The 18178-nt window shown below is 52.6% G+C and overlaps 1 protein-coding gene across 1 annotated transcript; it reads left to right on the forward strand.

Moving 5' to 3' along the window:
• Positions 1-3961: 3961 nt before the first annotated feature.
• Positions 3962-17963, forward strand: FHIP2B (FHF complex subunit HOOK interacting protein 2B). The gene is made up of 17 exons (XM_049769443.1): positions 3962-4053; positions 9131-9209; positions 11064-11236; positions 11759-11863; positions 11956-12078; positions 12209-12421; positions 12514-12710; positions 12857-12965; positions 13171-13247; positions 13489-13684; positions 14687-14832; positions 14923-15051; positions 15157-15247; positions 15392-15535; positions 15853-15993; positions 16181-16281; positions 16405-17963. Exons 1-17 carry the CDS (start codon positions 4009-4011, stop codon positions 16538-16540), a joined length of 2205 nt encoding a protein of 734 aa, XP_049625400.1. The 5' UTR covers positions 3962-4008; the 3' UTR covers positions 16541-17963.
• Positions 17964-18178: the final 215 nt, after the last annotated feature.

Here is an 18178-nt window from a genome sequence, read left to right on the forward strand (position 1 = left end):
TTCCCTGAGAATTGAGTGTCCCCTAAAATAAATTATCCCACTATATAAACACAAATACACACAAAAGCAGATGCCAGATCTTGAAAAATAGTCTAGTGGTTTTGAAAAATTAAAAAAATGTTGTTTGTTTGTTTGTTTGTTTTTGAGTTACACCCAGCAGTGCTCAGGTTACTCCTGGCTCAACTCGCTCCTGGCAGGCTAGGGGACCATATGGGATCCCAGGATTTGAACCACCATCCTTCTATATGCAAGGCAAATGCCCTACCTCCATGCTATCTCTCCGGCTCCTAAAAGTTTTATTAATTTAGAGGCGTGGGCAGCACTTGGCTATGCTCGAGGCTTAAGGGTAACTCCTGAGAGAATTTGGGAGACCATTTGTAATACCAGGGATTGAACCATGATCAGCTGTGTGTAAGGCAAGTCACTCTCTCTCTGACCTTTTTCACTATTACTTACTTTTTTAAAATTTTATTTACTCTTTTAATGTTTTAGCTTTGGGACAACCCCTATTAGTGCTCAGGGGTTACTCGTGGTGAAGTGCTCAGGGACTATGCAGTACTGGAAATAAATCCAGGGTTCCTGCATACCAAGAATATGCTCTACTTCTTTAAGCCATCTTCACAACCCTCCAAACTTTTTTTTTTTTTTTTTTGGTTTTGGGCCACACCCAGTGGCACTCAGGGGTTACTACTGGCTCTGCACTCAGAAATTGTTCCTGGCAGGCTCAGGGGACCATATAGGATGCCAAGGATGGATCCCGGGTCTGTCCAGGGTTGGCTGCATTTAAGACAAATACTCTACCAGTGTGCTACCACTCCAGCCTCAAACATTATTTTTGTTTGTTTTTGGGGGTCACACCCGGCAGTGCTCAGGGGTTATTCTTTTTTTTTTTTTTTGGTTTTTGGGTCACACCCGGCGGTGCTCAGGGGTTATTCCTGGCTCCATGCTCAGAAATTGCTCTTGGCAGGCACGGGGGACCATATGGGACACCGGGATTCGAACTGATGACCTTCTGCATGAAAGGCAAAGGCCTTACCTCCATGCTATCTCTCCGGCCCCTCAGGGGTTATTCTTGGCTCTATGCTCAAAAATCGCCCCTGGCAGGCATCATACATGATGCCGGGATTCGAACCACCGTCCTTCTGCATGAAAGGCAAACGCCTTATCTCCATGCTATCTCTCTGATCCCAAACATTTTTGTTTTTAATTCAGATCTTACTATTAATAATTAGAAGAGGGTTATAAATTGAATCATGAGGTTAACCATTATTAAATCAGTGAAAACAAATTATTTTCTGATTTATTTTATTTTATTTTATTCACAACCAGCTGTGCTAAGGGCTTATTCCTGAATCACCCTTGGTGCTGGTTGGGGGACCATATGGGGTGCCAGGAATCAAATTTGGATTGGCCTGGAACAAAGCAAGCACCCTGCCTGCTGTTCTCTCTGGCCTATCATGATTTTAAAATTTTAAATTTGGGTTGGGAATGTGATTTCAGCAATAAAGTAAGGGGGAAAATTCAAATCAAGGATTATTTATGACAACTGTCCTTTTATTAATGGAGGATCTGACCTTTTGTTGCCTTTTTTATTGTTTGGGGCCACATCTATCTGTGCTCATGGATCACTCCTAGTGGTTTTAGGGGAACCATATGGGGTGCCATTGAACTGGATGGAGTCAACTGGATGTGAGACCGTAGGGAATCTAATTTATTAATGTGTTTAGGTGCACGGTATCAAGGAAATCCTAATTCACACAGTTAAGTAGTTACAGAATCGTAGAGTTTATAAATATGTTCACATACATTCATATTCCTCTGAAGAGCAGCATCTTTGTCCCAGTACTTCTTGGATCTGAGCTCAGAGGCTTGGTCCCTATAAATAGTTTTACCCTGAAGCAAAATTCCTTTTTTTCCTTTATTTAAGCTGCTGGGAAAAGAGGTGTTATTCAAAGTTATCTCAAATTAAGTAGAATTTTTGCTGTTGTTTTCATTTTGGGGCCACACCTGGAGATGCTTAGGGCTTACTCCTGAGTCTACACTCAGAGATTATTCCTGGCAGTGTTCAGGGAACCATATGGGATTGAACCCAGGTCGGAGGTGTGCAAGGCAAGTGTCCAACCCTCTGTACTATCATCTCTCAAGCCCTGGCAGTGGAATTTTCAAGTGAGTCACACTCGGGCAATGTAGTTCCAGGGAGCAAATCCAGGGTACCCTTTGTTCATTCAACCATTTTCTGAGTGGCCCTCATCTAATTAAAGCTGAATTTTATTTATTTATTTTTGGTTTTTGGGTCACACCTGTTGACACTCAGGGGTTACTTCTGGCTATGCGCTCAGAAATCGCTCCTGGCTTGGAGAGCCATATGGGACGCTGGGGGGGGGGGGAAATCGAACCGTGGTCCATCCTAGACTAACACTTGCAAGGCAGACAGACCCCTTATCTCTAGCGTCATCGCTCCGGCCCCTTAAAGCTGAATTTAAATACACCAGTGAGGGACGGAGGACCCCCACCCCCGAGCCTGCCAGGAATAACCCCTGAGCGCCACGGTGTATGTCCTACAAACAAAAACCCACCAGTGAGTTCAGCCATTTCAAGCATGTGAGTCTGTACACAGACTTTTAATAAAGAATTCTAAGTTAGGGGCTGGAGAGATAGCATAGAGGTAAGGTATTTGCCTTTCATGCAAAAGGTCAGTGGTTCGAATCCCGGCATCCCATATGTTCCCCTGAGCCTGCCAGGAGCGATTTCTGAGTGTAGAGCCAGGAGTAACCCCTGAGCACTGCCGGATGTGACCCAAAAACAAAACAAAACAAAACAAAACAAAAAAAATCTAAGTTAAGCCTGTGTAGCTGACAGGATCTACAAGGGCTCTGGGAACAGTGCCGGACCTCTTCTCTCGGCCTCAGTTGCTCTGGGATATGAACAAGTTTGGTTCTTTCCTTTCTTTGTCCTGAGACATGGGGCTCAAAGCCTCCTCTCCCTTGCCAAGCCTTCCCCACTCAGGCACCTGTTTGCAGGTGACCCATTCGGAAGCAAGTCTCCTTCCCAGCAGCTGTTCAAGTGCCGGAATCAACAGTACTGTAGCCTGGGCAGCCGCCCTGGCCCTGCGCAGGTGACTCCGAGGCCTGAGCCTGGACTCCCGGTGACTCAGGAGGAAACAGACTGCACTGGGGCATGGCCAGGGCTCAGCCCACAGGAAAGTGGGGCAGAAACCAGAAGGGTGGATCCATAAAACCCCATGACCCCGTAGAGCAGGTGCTGTGTTCTGACAGGGGCTACACCCTTCCCTGGGGTTCCCCAGAGTCCCACACTCTCATCCTCCGGGGTCAGCGATCAGTAGACACTCATGGGCCGCTCCTGGGGGCTGAAGGAACAGCAGGACCCTAAACCGGCCACACTGCTCCTGGCTGCTCTGGGCCGCCCTAACCTCCCTCTGGACGTTCCAGAGCTCCTGTGTCCTGGCTGAGACTCCGCTGCGTAACTCTTGAGTGTAATTTTCCAGGGTGTGCTCCCTCCCCCAGGGACACTCGCCTTCTGTTTCTTTCCCCGGTGCAGCAACAAGGGCAAATCCAGGCCACCGAGCCTCTTCCCGCAGCTATCAGAACCTGCGCGCTGTCGTCGCTGCTGACAGGGGCCCAGGGACGGGAGACAAGGGACACCTTTGCCCTGATCTAATAAAGTATCCTCTTCGGTCGGCCTGAGGTCCGTAGAAAGCTGGGGGCCCTTTAAGGTGCCTGTTTGCAGGTGTCTCTGCACCCAGCTTGATTTCACGCTCAACGGAGAGAACCCACAACCCTGCCCGGACCCCCACTGGCGGCCCCGCGGGATCGCGAACCTGCGAGCCCGCAGCGGGGTCAGGCCAGCCGGGCGGGCCCAGCCGGGTCGGGGCGGGCCTGCCGCGGCTCCGCCTCCCCAGCCCGGGGCCGCCTCCTCCACGCCGAGCTCCAGCCTAGCCGCCGCCGCCGCCGCTGCCGTCGCTGCCCGGAGCCGGGCCGGGCCGCCGTCATGCTGAGCCGGCTCGGGGCGCTGCTGCAGGAGGCCGTGGGGGCGGTGAGCCCGGGGCCGGGGCGGGCCGCGGGGTGACCGCACGGCCGGGGCGCGCCGGGCCTAGGCCGGAAGGGCGGCGCGGGCCTGGGGAGGAGCCGGCCGGCGGCGGGCGGAGGGCACGGGCCGCCCGGAGGGACCCCCCACCCCCGACCGAGGGGCCTCCCCAAATTGTCCAGCTCTCCCCGCGGCCGGGGATGCCCCCGGACCGAGGGAGCCAGCAGATCCAGCTCCTCTCCCGATCGCCCCAGTCCCGAGATTGAGAAGCAATCCCCAAATTGCTTCCTGCTTGGTTTCCCTGCTCCCCTAGTCTCACCCAGGTCTCTGCTGAGCGCTCTGGTCACCCCCACGGTTTCTTCCCGACTCCCCCAGCTTTTCTTCCCTCTTCCATAGCCTCCCTTCTTACTGGTCACTGATTTAGTGCGTCTCGGCCTAGGCTCTGGCCCAGCCGCCCATTCGGAATGCTGCAAGGGGCCCTGATGCCTTTTTGGTCGAGGGAGGGCCCGGGGAAGTTTCACACGGATGATGTGGCAGAGCCCCAGCCCAGCAAGAGGCACCTTCTAGCCCACCTCATTGGCACACCTCACCCCAGGCCCCCGCTCCCAGGGCAGAAGCCACTCTGGGGCTTTGGCGTTTTCTACCTTTGAAAGGCAGGTCAGCCCAGGAAGGCCCCTTCATTAGATAGGATGGGCGATGCCCCACGTTTGCAATGACTTACCCAAAATGGCAAAATAAATCTTTCTTTTATTAACAGCCCCTGATCAGTTTAGTGTATCAAGTTTTCTCGGAAGAAACCAAGGACGTGTGCCTGTCCCTCTTCCCTCCTATACACAACACCACTTCCTGAGGAGCCTGAATCTCCAGCCTCTGTGAATCTTCTGGCCCCAATGGGAGGGAGTGTTCTAAGAGATCATTCTTGACCCCTTATTCCTCCGAAATGACTGTCACCTTAGAGGGCAAGTCTAGCCAACCATTCCCACCTCTCTGAGAAGTTCTGTGTGACACACTCAAAAATCCTGTTTCTTTTCAGACGTGTGTGTGTGTGTGTGTGTGTGTGTGTGTGTGTGTGTGTGTGTGTGTGTATTTTGGATACAGAAACAATGAGATGCTTAAGGCCATTACCATGGGGCAGGACACAGGGACACTGACCTTGAGCCTCCTGCACCTCTTTGCCTGGGCACTCCTTTTACCAAGGAAGAGGTGTGGTACTACCCAGTTACATGCCCTAGTGTATGCCCTTGGGGATAGCATCTTGTCACATTTCAGGTGGCACAGTCTAAGTTGAGGCCAGGTGCTGGCCTGCCCCAGAATACCCATACTCAGGGACGGCTGTTTTCAAGCATCTCGCACACTAAGTCTGGCCTTGCACCAGCCCCACAAACCTCACTGTTCTGTGATGAGCACTTTGTGATCCTTCAAATTTATAAAAGAGTCTCCTTCCAACCTTGAGCTTGGCTTAAACCAAACCCAGTAAGAATAGGGGCTGTGGGCCGGAGAGATAGCATGTAGGTAAGGCGTTTGCCTTTCATGCAGAAGGTTGGTGGTTGGAATCCCGGCATCCCATATGGTCCCCTGAGCCTGCCAGGAGCGATTTCTGAGCATAGAGCCAGGAGTAACCCCTGAGTGCAGCCAGGTGTGACCCAAAATAGGGGCAATAGGAGTATACATGTTAATCAAAATGATCATTAGAAAAGGATCATCTGGGGCCGGGAAGGTGGCGCTAGAGGTAAGGTGTCTGCCTTACAAGCGCTAGCCAAGGAACAGACTGCGGTTCGATCCCCCAGCGTCCCATATGGTCCCCCCAAGCCAGGGGCGATTTCTGAGCACATAGCCAGGAGTAACCCCTGAGCGTCAAATGGGTGTGGCCCAAAAACAAAAAAAAGAAAAAGAAAAGGATCATCTTGGGCCAGAGAAATAGCATGGAGGTAGGGTGTTTGCCTTGCATGCAGAAGGATGGTGGTTTGAATCCTGGCATCCCATATGGTCCCCTGAGCCTGCCAGGAGTGATTTATGAGCATTGAGCCAGGAGTAACACCTGAGCGCTGCTGGGTGTGACCCAAAGACCGCCAAAAAAATAAATAAATAAATAAATAAAGGATCATCTTTTGGGCAGAGTGTCTCCCAAATAGTGCTCAAGGAAGTTGAGGACCCCTCCGGGTTTACATAGCTAATAGGATTGGCATTTCAGTTCACTTTGGTCTGTCCCTCCCTGCCTCCCTCCCTCCTCCCCTCTCTCCCTCTTTCCCTTCCTTCTTTCCTTCCTTTTTCCCTCCCACTCTTCCCTCCTTTCTTCCTTTCCTCCTACTCTTCCCTCTTTCCTTCCTTTACTTCTTCCCTTCCCTCCCTTTTCTTCCTTCCCTTCTTTTTCTTCTTTCTTCCCCCTTTCTCCTTCTTTTCCTTCCTCCCTCCCTTCCTTTCCTTCCTTCTACCCTCCATCTCTTTCCATCCTTCCTTCCTTCCTTCCTTCGTTCCTTCATTTTTTTCTACCCCCTCCTTTCTTCCCTTCCTTTCCTCCTTCCCTCCCTACCCTTCCTCCCTCCCTTACTTCCCTCCCTTTTCTTCCTTCCCTTCTTTCTTTTTCTCCTTTCTTCCCCTTCCTCCCCCTTTCCTTCCTCCCTTTCCTTCTTTCCCTCTCCTTCCTTCCTTCCTTCCTCCCTCCCTCCCTCCCTCCTTCCCTCCTTCCTTCCTTCCTTCCTTCCTTCCTTCCTTCCTTCCTTCCTTTCTTCCTTCCTTCCTTCCTTCCTTCCTTCCTTCCTTCCTTCCTTCCTTCCTTCCTTCCTTCTTTACAGTGCTACTGGGATTCAGTGTTACTTCACTCTGATAGTTTTGTGCTCTGGCATGTTGATGTACTACTCAGGCCTATAGGTCTGGGATCACCAGAGCTATACCCAGTGATGCTCAGGGGCCACCAGTGCTATTTCTGACAATGCTGGGGGAAGGTATGCAAGTGCCATGGATTAAACTCTGAACCTTGCACACTCTTTCTTTATACTCTTTCTCTTTGAACTGTCTCTCTGGCCCTGTAGCCCTGTAGCTGGTTTATTGAATATCAGATCTCAAATAGCCTGGTCTTACTCCTAGCATTTAGCAAGGTGTTTTATAAATACTAGGCAATCAAAGATCCTTACCAAATGATTTTAAAACACAGTTTACTTGTGTGACAGAGCATGAGGTAGAGAAAGATGCATCCAGGATCCCTGGAGAGGGGTTATGGACCTGGTGGTCTTGCTGGGGACTGGTACATCTCCAAAGGCTAGAGGGACGCAGGCCTCTGAGTGACCAGAATAAGGATAGAAAGGGAGGATTGAGCACTTGTGGGCCAGGACAATTTGATTATTTCTTCCTGAAGAATTCTATTCTGCAGGGAAAGAGGATTTCAGGGTGGTGAACAGTTCAAGTCTTGCTTTAGCTGAAGTCTGGAGATGGAGAAAACACTTCTGGGCAGAGTTTGCCTTTAGCGAAATCAGAACTCTGTAAGGAGCTGGAGGAGGCCTGGACAGACACAGAGATAACTAAGGAGGAGTTGTGATACACAGGATGCAACTTGACACATATAAGTAAGGCACTTTGGGGCCAGAGAGATAGTATCAAGGTTAAGGTACTTGCATGTAGCTTACCCCTGTTCTATTCCTGGCTACCATAGCCATGGAGGACCCTACACATAGCCGCAGTGGCTCTGGCAGCCAACCAGGATTGGCCTAGTTGACAAAGAATTTCTGATTATTTGGGGGCTCCCCCAAATTAATAAGGTTCTTTTTTGGTTGGTTGGTTGGTTGGTTGGTTTTGGGTTATACACCCTGGTGCTCAGTGGTTACTCTTGGAGGGCTTGAAAGAATCATACCGGATGCCAGGGATCAAACCCATTTCATCTGCATGCAAGGCAAATACCCTCCCCACTGTTCTACTTCTCCATCCCCAATAAGACCATTCTTAGTATATTAATGTGCCTTACCTAATGGAGTGATGTCTGCCTAGTCTTGAATCCAGATATTCTTCAACTGTCTTGCTCATACTTTCCACATCTTGATTTTGTTTTGTTTTGTTTTTTTTGGGTCATATCCGGCAGCGCTAAGGGGCTACTCCTGGCTCTATGCTCAGAAATCGCCCTGGCAGGCATGGGACCATATAGGATGCCAGGATTTGAACCATCGACCTTCTGCATGAAAGGCAAATGCCTTACCTCCATGCTATCTCTCCGGCCACCCACATCTTGATTTTGTCATTTAGAACTGCTCTGCTGTTTTCTCTGTACCTCTATGAAAGAGTAACCATGTTGTATTGGGGTGACCTATTTCTATTCCCCCTACCAACATTCTCTGTTCCAGCAGGACAAGGATTATGAAATCCTGATGGGCACAGTTGGAGGGAGAGATGCCTAGTGAGAGGTGTTGACATGACATCTTGTTGGCTTGATAAGGGACAGTGCATGTGTATCCATGAGCAACTAACTACCTTTGAGAGCATCGATCAAGGACCAGAGCACCATCTCCAGGGCCTACAGCCAATCTGACACTTAGTTGATGGCAGTGTCTGAACCAGAACTACTGTATTTTTCGGCATATAAGACAACTTTTGAAACAAAAAAAAAAGTCAACTGAAAATCGGGATCGTCTTATACGCTGAGCATATCCCGAAAAATGTTTCACTATGCTGCTAAACGAAAATTGTCTGAATATTGCCACAAAACGAATTTTCCAACTTGATCCTGCACCAATCACTGCCAGGCTGCTCGGACTACCTCTCTAACTCAGCCAATCCAAGCAGGCTTTTTATGCATGCAAATTAGACAATGTTTTGTACCCGAATCTACACTGTAAAAAGCCTGCTCAGATTGGCCAGAGTCAGAGAGGACGTCTATTACAGTATATAACCTTTGAACCTTTGCTTGTTGTGATTGGCTTGCTGTGGTCCATATAGTTGCAGCACAGGAACATTCTGTCTGATACAGTGAATATAGGCCTAAACCTATGTTTTAACTGCAAAATTAGGGGTTGTCTTATACTCCCAGTAGTCTTATACGCCGGCAAATACGGTATGTGTTCTGTTAGGCTGTTCCTAAGTCATGTCTTTGCTTTCTCCACAGCGGGAGCCCAGCATTGATCTGCTCGAGGCCTTTGTAGAACACTGGAAGGGCATCACAAACTACTACATTGGGAGCACAGGTAGGCCTGATCACTGGTGCTGGGGCTTCTGGAAGAGAGTATGGGCAGACACTACACAGCTCAGAGATGCAGGGTCTTGGGGAAGTGTGGTTCCACTCCACCCTGATCTTTGGCCAGTCTTAACTAGGCCAACACTGTAAGACAGAGGTGGATCCCCCATTCACTGCAGCTTCTACTTGGCCAGAGCACCCAGACATTCCACCCCCAAGTGCTCAGGGTTTTCTGATTGAAAGAAAAGAGATGGAACTAATGCCTGTCTTTCTTGAGCCTACTTAGAAGGCACCTGCCTGGGGGCCAGAGAGATAGCATGGAGGTAGTGAGTTTGCTTTGCATGCAGAAGGATGGTGGTTCGAATCCCAGCATCCCATATGGTCCCCTGCCAGCAGTGATTTCTGAGCATAGAGCCAGGAGTAACACCTGAGCACTGTGGGTGTGACACCCCCCCCCAAAAAAAAAAGAAGAAGGCACTTTCCTCTGACGATCAGGGAGGAGGAGAGAAATGACATATATATGAGATGTAATGGATCCTTCTCTCCATGCTAATTCCTAGAGAGGCTACACCAATAGCCAGCATCTGGGCCACCAAATCATGACTGAGCTTGATATGTCAATCTGCTGGGAACTCTTTCCTGTACCACTAGCTGTCCACCTTCCCGGAGATGGGCTTCCCCTTTCCTAATATTTCTCTGAAGCCTCAGAGGTCAGAGAAATCAAAGAATATCCTCTGCATACTCTGTGGACCTGTGTGCCAACCAATGTCTGGACCATAGCACTGTTGCCATTGGGACAGGACTATTCCCTGTGGTGGGGTTTGTTCTGGGCATTGTGGTGTCCACTAGATGACAGTTCTGTTTCCCCTACTGTGATATTGCAGTGGTTTCCCCCATATTATTTCAAATGTCCTCCTAAAGTTCCCATGATCACTTTAGGCCAGTGGTCTCTCTCTTTTTCTCTTCCCCTCCCTTGTTGTTTCTCTTTCTCTTTCCTGTTCTCTTTTCCTCTCTTTCCCTCCTTCTCTCTTTCTGTCCCTCTCTCCCCTCTCTGACTGATACAAGTTAGTTCACCTCAGGTTTATTCCACTTTGCTCTGGTGTGCTATTTACTGAGACATCTAAAGAAGTCTAGTTGACATTCATCACCACAATTCTGGTTTCATTGTTTTGTGATGAGAACCAAGAATTACTCCCTTAATCATTTTATGTTTGGTGCTAAAATTGTTGCTATGAGCTCAAGAGGCACCAAGTTGTGCCTTATTTCCTAAAACATGTCACAGGACAAATGTGTGGCCTCTTGATAGCTGTAGGAAGAGGGCCAGAACCTGGGCTTCCCTTGGCTCATTCCATTCATTTCCAGAATACTTCTTAGACCTATACTCTTCAGAGAAGCCAGGGAGTGCTCCAAGGCTAGTCACAAGGTACCTACAAATCCCTCTTCCCTGAGCTTGAGAACAAAGCCTCTGTGACTAGCTTCTTTCATGCCGGTGCCCAAACCAGAGTGCAGGTGGGAGTGGCAGCTCCCTTACTGTCACAGTCTCTTGTTTTTTCTGCTCTGTGAGAATCAGAGGGTTGCCTTCCCTGAATGAAAATGGGTATCATAGACTAGAGATTTTCTGTCAGTACCTGCCAGAGACCCGAGTTCTTATCAGATGCAGAGCTGGCCAGCAACCACGCATGGCTCCAGGGTTTGGAGAAAGGAAGATGCAAGCCTAAGCTGTGCAAGGAGCCTCTGGCCTCTGTTGGAAGCAAAGTGTTCCCCTGGTCCCCTCCCCATGTTGCTCTTCCTTGGACCTAGGTCTGACTCCACAGCCAGAACTATCCTCTTCACCTTTTTACTATTGTTTCCTGCCCCCGACCAGATGAAAACACTCCAGCCAAGAAAACAGATATACCCTGGCGGCTGAAGCAGATGCTGGACATCCTGGTGTATGAGGAGCGGCAACAAGCTGCAGCCAGTGAGGCCGGGCCATGTCTGGAGTACCTGCTGCAACATAAGATCCTGGAGACCCTGTGCACACTGGGCAAGGCTGAGGTGGGCTGGACCAGGAGTCTCCAGAATGTTCTGTGCGTTCCAGGGACCCTCTAGTTCTAGACTCTTCTACCTGTGCCCCACTCCATACTGTCACTGCAGCGAGTGTGGGAGCACCTCTCTGTCTCACTCAGAATACTCACCACATCCCCCTCGGCCCCTGCCCTCCCATCTTGGCCTAGGGGTCATGTTCCTTTACTCGGCCACTGTCTCTTCAGCAGAAATGTCTGAGTTTAGCCTGGTGTCAGGCTGTGTTCCAGGTATTGTGGATGCCACTGCAATAAAAACAGACCATCATGGTAGTCAAGGAGGGAGAAGCCAGATGCCAGAAGGATCCCATGTAGCCCATGCTCAGTGGTGATGAGGCAGCAGAGAATGAGCTCAGGAGGGGCTGGCAGGAAGGTGTCCTCAGACACTGTGCTGAAGCACAGACATGTGCCTGCCTGCTGCCTGCCGGTGGCACTGAAGAGGAGATTTCTGGGCAGGGTCCTACTTCTGCCTGACTGCATCTGCTTCCTCCCCTAGTATCCCCCAGGCATGCGGCAGCAGGTGTTCCAGTTCTTCAGCAAGGTGCTGGTTCAGGTGCAGCACCCACTTCTGCACTACTTCCACGTCCACAGACCTGTGCAGGTGAGGACCTAGAAGATGGGGTAGTCTGTAGGTGAGCCACCCCCTACCCCATTCTCTGCTAGCCCTGTCCCCACTATCCTGCTCTCATTCAGAAACTTCTCCGACTTGGTGGGTCAGCTCCTGGCTCTCTAACAGAGAAGGAAGAGGTGCAGTTCACCACCGTCCTCTGTTCCAAAATCCAACAGGACCCAGAACTGCTTACGTACATCCTCGAAGTGAGTGACTCTGTGAGAAACAGAGCGGCAGAACCCCAGAGCATCCTGGTCAGGCCATGTGTGACAAAAGCCTTGGTGGGTGGTGGCATGGTCTGCCCCCACACTTTTCCTCAGCCAACCTCCTTCACAGGGTAAAAAGATGGTCAGCAGTAAGAAAATACCCAGAGAGACCACTGTCCTGCACCGTGAGGCAGCCAGCACCAGGGTCAACCCTGCGCCCAACACAGCTTCCTGCGGGCCCTGGGCTGAGCCCACCCAGTCGTCTGCTGAGACGGATGAGCCAGATAGAGGGCCTGGGGACAGCAACCTGGTCACCTCCCTGCTGGGGCTATGCAAGAGCAAGGTGCTAGCTACAGACGGCATGAATTGGCGCTAGGAGGGCAGGGCGCTGGGAGTTGAGTGGTATGTCCCTGACGGGGTGCTCCTCACCCCTAGAAAGGCCGAGTGGCCCTGAAGGCCCAGGAGAACCTGCTGCTCCTGCTGAGCCTGGCTTCCCAGGCGGCTGCCAGCTACCTGGTACAGTGCAGTCCCTGCTGCCCCACCATCGTTGCCCACCTGTGCCAGCTGTACCGGTCACTGCCTGCCTTCCTAGACCCTGCTGACATTGCTGCTTTGGAGGGCATCAGCTGGAGGTAGGGGCTTGGCCAGGGAAGGCCAGGCCACTGCTTCAGGGCCCGGGAGTATTGCCTATCTGAGACATGAGTTGCTCTGGGCTTCCAGGTGGGGTGGGCTTCAAGCCTCAGAGGAACAGTCTCTGACTCCTCCCATCTCACTCCAGGTTGCCAAGTGCCCCATCTGATGAGGCCTCGTTCCCTGGCAAGGAAGCCTTGGCCGCATTCCTGGGCTGGTTTGATTACTGCGACCACCTCATCCTGGAGGCACATACAGTGAGCAGGGTTGGGCTCTGTGCATGGTACCCCCAGCCCCATGCCCATCTTGCCCTCCTCCCCCTTAAATACTGAGTAGGCGCCAGGAAGGCCCTGGTGTGCTGAGTCCCTCTCTGTTGTGGGGTGCTGTGCAAGGACACAATCCTTTCTGGGCGGGAAGTGTTTGATGGAGAACTGTGTTTTAGATGTGTTCTTGGGACCCCAGGTGGTGGCAGATGCTTTGGCCAAGGCTGTGGCTGAGAAGTTGCTGGTGGAGATTCTTCAGCCGCAGCTAGTGCATGTGTAAGTGCGGGGCAGTGCCTGAGTGCTAAGTCCTGGGCCCAGCCACCCTCACAGCCCCTCTGCAACCTGGCCACTGCCACGTCCCCACTCCCTACTCCTACTTATAAGGGGGTGCGCGCTTGGCTCAGAGCCTCGAGTCCTAGTGGGAGTTGAGGAGTAGGGCCATAGGATTGACGGGGAGTGAGCAGAGAGCACCGGGAGGCAAAGGACCCAGGGAGGGGGCTCTCTCCTCTGCCTGCAGGTCTGAGCAGACCCTGTTGACCTCCACTGCGCTGCTCACCGCCATGCTGCGTCAGCTCCGCGCCCCTGCGCTGCTACGGGAGGCTGCGGCTTTCCTCCTGGGCCCTGACCAGCCACTACCTGTGGCTGCCACTGATGACAACCCCCCAGCACTGTACACCCACCTCATCAGGCACTGTGACCACCTCTCTGATGAGGTGAGGGGGCCTCTTCTGGGGACCCACATACACACAGTGAGAGACACACTGGTTTTCTTGGTCACATACTTTAATGGCACTGTCTGTGCTACAGACCCCCTTTCTGTAGGGGTCCTTCCTTTCCACAATTTCATCCTGCAGTCTCAGTTATCTGACTTGATCAACAAGGTATTTTAAAAGAGTGGGGTCCCACTCAAGACATACTGTGCATAGTTGTAGTTGTGACTGATTGTTGATGTTAATCTCTCCCTGGGCCTAATTTAAGCTTTATCATAGGTAAGTATTGGAAGAAGTTTATGCCAGGTGTGGTGGCACATGCCTGTAGTCCCAGCTACTCAGGAGGCTGAGACCGGAGGATCACTGGAGTCCAGGAGCTCTGGGCTACAGTACACTATGCCGATTGGGTGTCCACACTAAGTTCGGCATCAATATGGTCCCCCCCCCACCCCCGGTAGTGGGGGACCATCAGGTTGCCTAAGGAGGGGTGAACCAGTCCAGGTTAGAAACGGAGCAGGTCAAAGCTCCTGTGCTGATCAGTAGTAGGATCACGCCTGTGAATAGCCACTGCACTCCAGCCTGGACAACATAGCGAGACCCTGTCTCTTAAAAAAAAAAAAAAAAAAAAAAAAAGTATTGGAAGAAGTTTGTAAAGGGTTTGCTGTGATTTGGTTTCCAGCATGCACAGTGTTCCCCTGAAGACAAGGGGGACTGGCATGTTGCCATGATTCTTGGAGGCTTGCAAGGCTTCTGTGCTATGGGAGCCATCCATACTGCAGTTGTCATTGTCAACAGAGAAGCAGGCCACCTAGCTTGGTCTTGCACACTGTGTCAGACCAGAGACTACCAGACACATTCCCAAGCCAGCACCCATCTCTTCCCCCCAAATTGCCATTGGGATGCCATCCCTCCTAGGGAGACTTTTAATGGGGGAATAATTTCTAGCTACCCCCTACAAGCAGGGAGGGAGGGACTGGGTGCTCTGCTGACCGTTTCCTGCGCCAGATCAGCATTGCCACACTGCGGTTGTTTGAAGAGCTGCTGCAGAAGCCTGACGAGCGGATTATCCGTAGCCTGGTCCTGTGCCACCTTGAGGGCCGCCCCTATGTGGCCCGAGGCTCTCCCGAGCCCGAGAGTTATGAAGATACCTTGTAAGTGTCAGTCTGTTGCCACTCCATGCCCCACTGACCCTGCCCATGGTCTGAGTCCTGGGTCACTAGTGCTGTGCTTGCCTAATACAGAGATCTGGAGGAGGACCCTTACTTCAGTGACAGCTTCCTTGACTCAGGCTTCCAGCCCTCCGCAAAGCCTCTGCCAGCTCCTGCCACTAACTCAGATGGCAGAACTGCAGTGACCGAGATTGTCAACAGGTAGGACGCAGGGCGGGAATTCTGTGGTACCTGAGTGAGGTGTGGGGATATAGGGGAAAGCAGGGCAGCCCAGGGGGCCCGCCACAACCGGGTCCTGTCCGCCAGCTTCCTCTGCCTAGTTCCCGAGGAAGCCAAGACCTCTGCGTTTCTGGAGGAGACAGGATATGACACATACGTCCATGATGCTTACGGACTGGTGAGTAGATGCCCCATCACCTCCCATTCCTTGTCTCTCTGAACAGTGCTCCCAACCATGCACCCACTTTCCTTTATGGGGGGTCCACTGTCTGCTGATGCCTCTGGCCTTTGAGCTGCTACCTGAGCTCCTCTCCTGTCTCAGTTCCAGGAGTGTAGCACCCGAGTCAGCTCCTGGGGATGGCCCCCAGGTCCCACCCCACTGGACCCCCATGAACCTGAAAGGCCTTTCTTTGAGGGTTTTTTCCTCCGAATGCTGTTTGACCGCATGTCCCGGATCTTGGAACAGGTAACCCGAAATTGGGTTCCCATGAATGAAGCAGCCCTCTGAACTCCAGGTCCAACCACAGGGTCCTGTCCTCTCTATTGCTTTGACTCCAATATATCCTGGACCCCCTGCTTTCACTGGTGGGAAGCCACGTCTCGCCTCTCCTCCACACGCCCTAACATGTTCTGGCCCTCAGCCCCAGGGAATCCATGACACACACACATCACATGACCCTCCCACCCCCGCACACGTTCATACTGGCCAGGCACCTCGCTGGGGGAGTGCAGAAATGCTCACCGCCCCCTGCCAAGCCGCCTTGTCCACCGTGTTCCTTACAGCCATACAGCCTGAACCTGCAAGTGACCTCAGTCCTGTCCCGGCTCGCCCTCTTCCCCCACCCCCATATCCACGAATACCTCTTGGATCCCTACATCAACCTGGCCCCCGGCTGCAGGAGCCTCTTCTCTGTGCTGGTCAGGGTGAGGCTGCCTGGGCTAGGGGCTGTGCCAGTGGCAGGGGTGCACGATGGAGGGAGCAGAATAGCCTGGGGCAGTTGAAAGCAGAGGTGGGCATCCAGGCCAGTGCTGGAGCTGCGGAAGCCTTGTGCATGGCCCAAAACGAATCAGGATCCCTGTGGGGGTGTTGCCACTTCTGTTTCCTTCTTAGGTGATTGGGGACTTGATGCAGAGAATTCAAAGGATACCTCAGTTCCCTGGCAAACTGTTTCTAGTTCGAAAGCAACTGATGGGCCAGGTCCCTGGGGAACAGTGAGTAACTGTGGGAGGGGTGCTTCTGAGCTGGGCAGTGTCTCACAGGCTGGCCTGCCACTGGGTAGTCATGCTGGGCACACTGTCATAACCTACCAGCCCTCACTCCCCCCTCTCCCACAGGTTGGACCACCAGACCCTCCTCCAGGGTGTGGTGGTGCTAGAGGAGTTCTGCAAGGAGCTGGCGGCCATTGCTTTCGTCAAGTTCCCCCCACCTGGTCCTCACCTGAGCCTCTCCCCACTGCCAGGCCACGTCTGAGCCAGCAGGAGCGTGACAGGAGGGGAGACTCCTGCCCACACTTCCTCCCAGGGCAGGGCTTGGCTCCACCTGCTCCTTCCCAGGGATTGTGCCTCTGCGAGGCCTGAGCTTTGGCTCCCGGGCTAACTCAGAGCCCTGGCTGGACAACAGCCTCGGACTGGGTGTTAGGAAGTGAGTCTCGCAGGTGCCAGATACCAAGGTGCCACAGAGACAGCCGCCTCCTGGCAATATGACATCCTTAGGGCCTTTGGGAGGATGGGTGATGTGCCTGTTCTGTGCCTCCTGCCCTTCTCTATTGGCCACTTGTGGCATGGTCCAGACCTGTGACTCAGTGCCAGGGGCATGAAGAGCAAAGCTACTGGCTCCAAGGCCACTCACAACCCAAAGACATGGAGGCCTGTCTCCCACCAGGTGCTGTGGATGCTGCTGAGACTTGACACATCTCCATCCAGTCTTCCAGGATGGGCCTGTGAGGAAGGGGCCGTGAGACTGATGGCCTCTCTTCTTCTTTGGCCCTCCTAGAGACGGTTGCAAAATTTCCAGTTGCCTGATGGCAAATGCCCAAAGCATGCTCCGCACCCAGGCGGGGGCAGCTGCTAATGAGAACCTTGATGCAACTGTAGCCAGGGCGGGAGAGGCCTGGGGAGCTGGGGGCTGGGTGCCAGGCTCTGGCTCCAGCTGGTTTGTCTCTGGCGCCTTCTGAACCCGTCTCGGCAGGTTGGTAACACCTGGGCAGAGGGGTTCAGAGACACGGGGTGGCCAGACTTCACCCTTCATGTCCCGCCCAGCCCCCAGTGTGGCGGGCCCCTAGGCCTCTGTGCTGAGAGAACAGGATGTCCACCTGACCACAGGCCCCCAAGGCCTTGGCTGGGTATGGCAGGGGCCAGGCAGCCAGTCGTGTTCTCCTGCATGCCCTCCACGGCTGGGGCTGCCACCCCACCCTAGCGGATCTGTCTCGACCTGCAGGAACACACAGGCAGTGCCAGGCATTACCTCACGGCAGGGCTGCAGTTGCTGGCTTGACTCCTGGGCGAAGAGGAGCAGGCCAGAGCCCCTTTCACTTCCTTTTCCTGCCCATACTGCTTCTAGCAGCCGGCCGCAGGTTGCCAAGAGGTGACATGAAAGAGAAGGAAACTCGGTGCCTTCCAGCTCTCACTCATTCCTCCAGGATGGGGAGTACTTTACTGCTCAGAGGGCCTGGGCATGTGCAGGCACAACACCCTGCATCTCTGTGGTGGTTGGGGGTCTGGAGAGAAGAACTTGAGTGAAAATGCATCTTTTCAGTTTAGAAACAGGACATGGGAGAGGCACCGCCACATGTGAGCCTCACACTGGACAGCCTGGCAATAAAACAGTGTGTTTGCGTGGACACAGCCTCCCTCTGCTGTCCTCCTCCTGGACAGCCTGGCAATAAATGGTGTTTGCGTGGACACAGCCTCCGTCTACTTTTCCACCCTCTGCATCCTTCTGCTCAGGGCTCCACTGCTAAATCGAGCCCATCTTCCTCCCCAAGGAACACAAGTTCCTTTTCCAGCACCAGACCGTCCCATGTGAGGGAGGGTATGGAGGAAGATACTGACAGATTAGACCCGAGTCCTCCACACCTCCACGAATCAGCCTTTCTTGGCAGGGTGGCAC

This window comes from Suncus etruscus, chromosome 3 (genome assembly GCF_024139225.1).
Source record: "Suncus etruscus isolate mSunEtr1 chromosome 3, mSunEtr1.pri.cur, whole genome shotgun sequence".
NCBI classification, from domain to species: Eukaryota; Metazoa; Chordata; class Mammalia; order Eulipotyphla; family Soricidae; genus Suncus; species Suncus etruscus.

Bases quoted from the DNA above. Each gene is read 5' to 3' on its own strand.
- FHIP2B (XM_049769443.1), top strand. From the start codon at position 4,009: ATGCTGAGCCGGCTCGGGGCGCTGCTGCAGGAGGCCGTGGGGGCG. The intron at 11,237-11,758 runs GTGGGCTGGACC...TTCCTCCCCTAG, and splicing joins GCACACTGGGCAAGGCTGAG to TATCCCCCAGGCATGCGGCA. The intron at 12,966-13,170 runs GTGAGCAGGGTT...TTGGGACCCCAG, and splicing joins TCATCCTGGAGGCACATACA to GTGGTGGCAGATGCTTTGGC.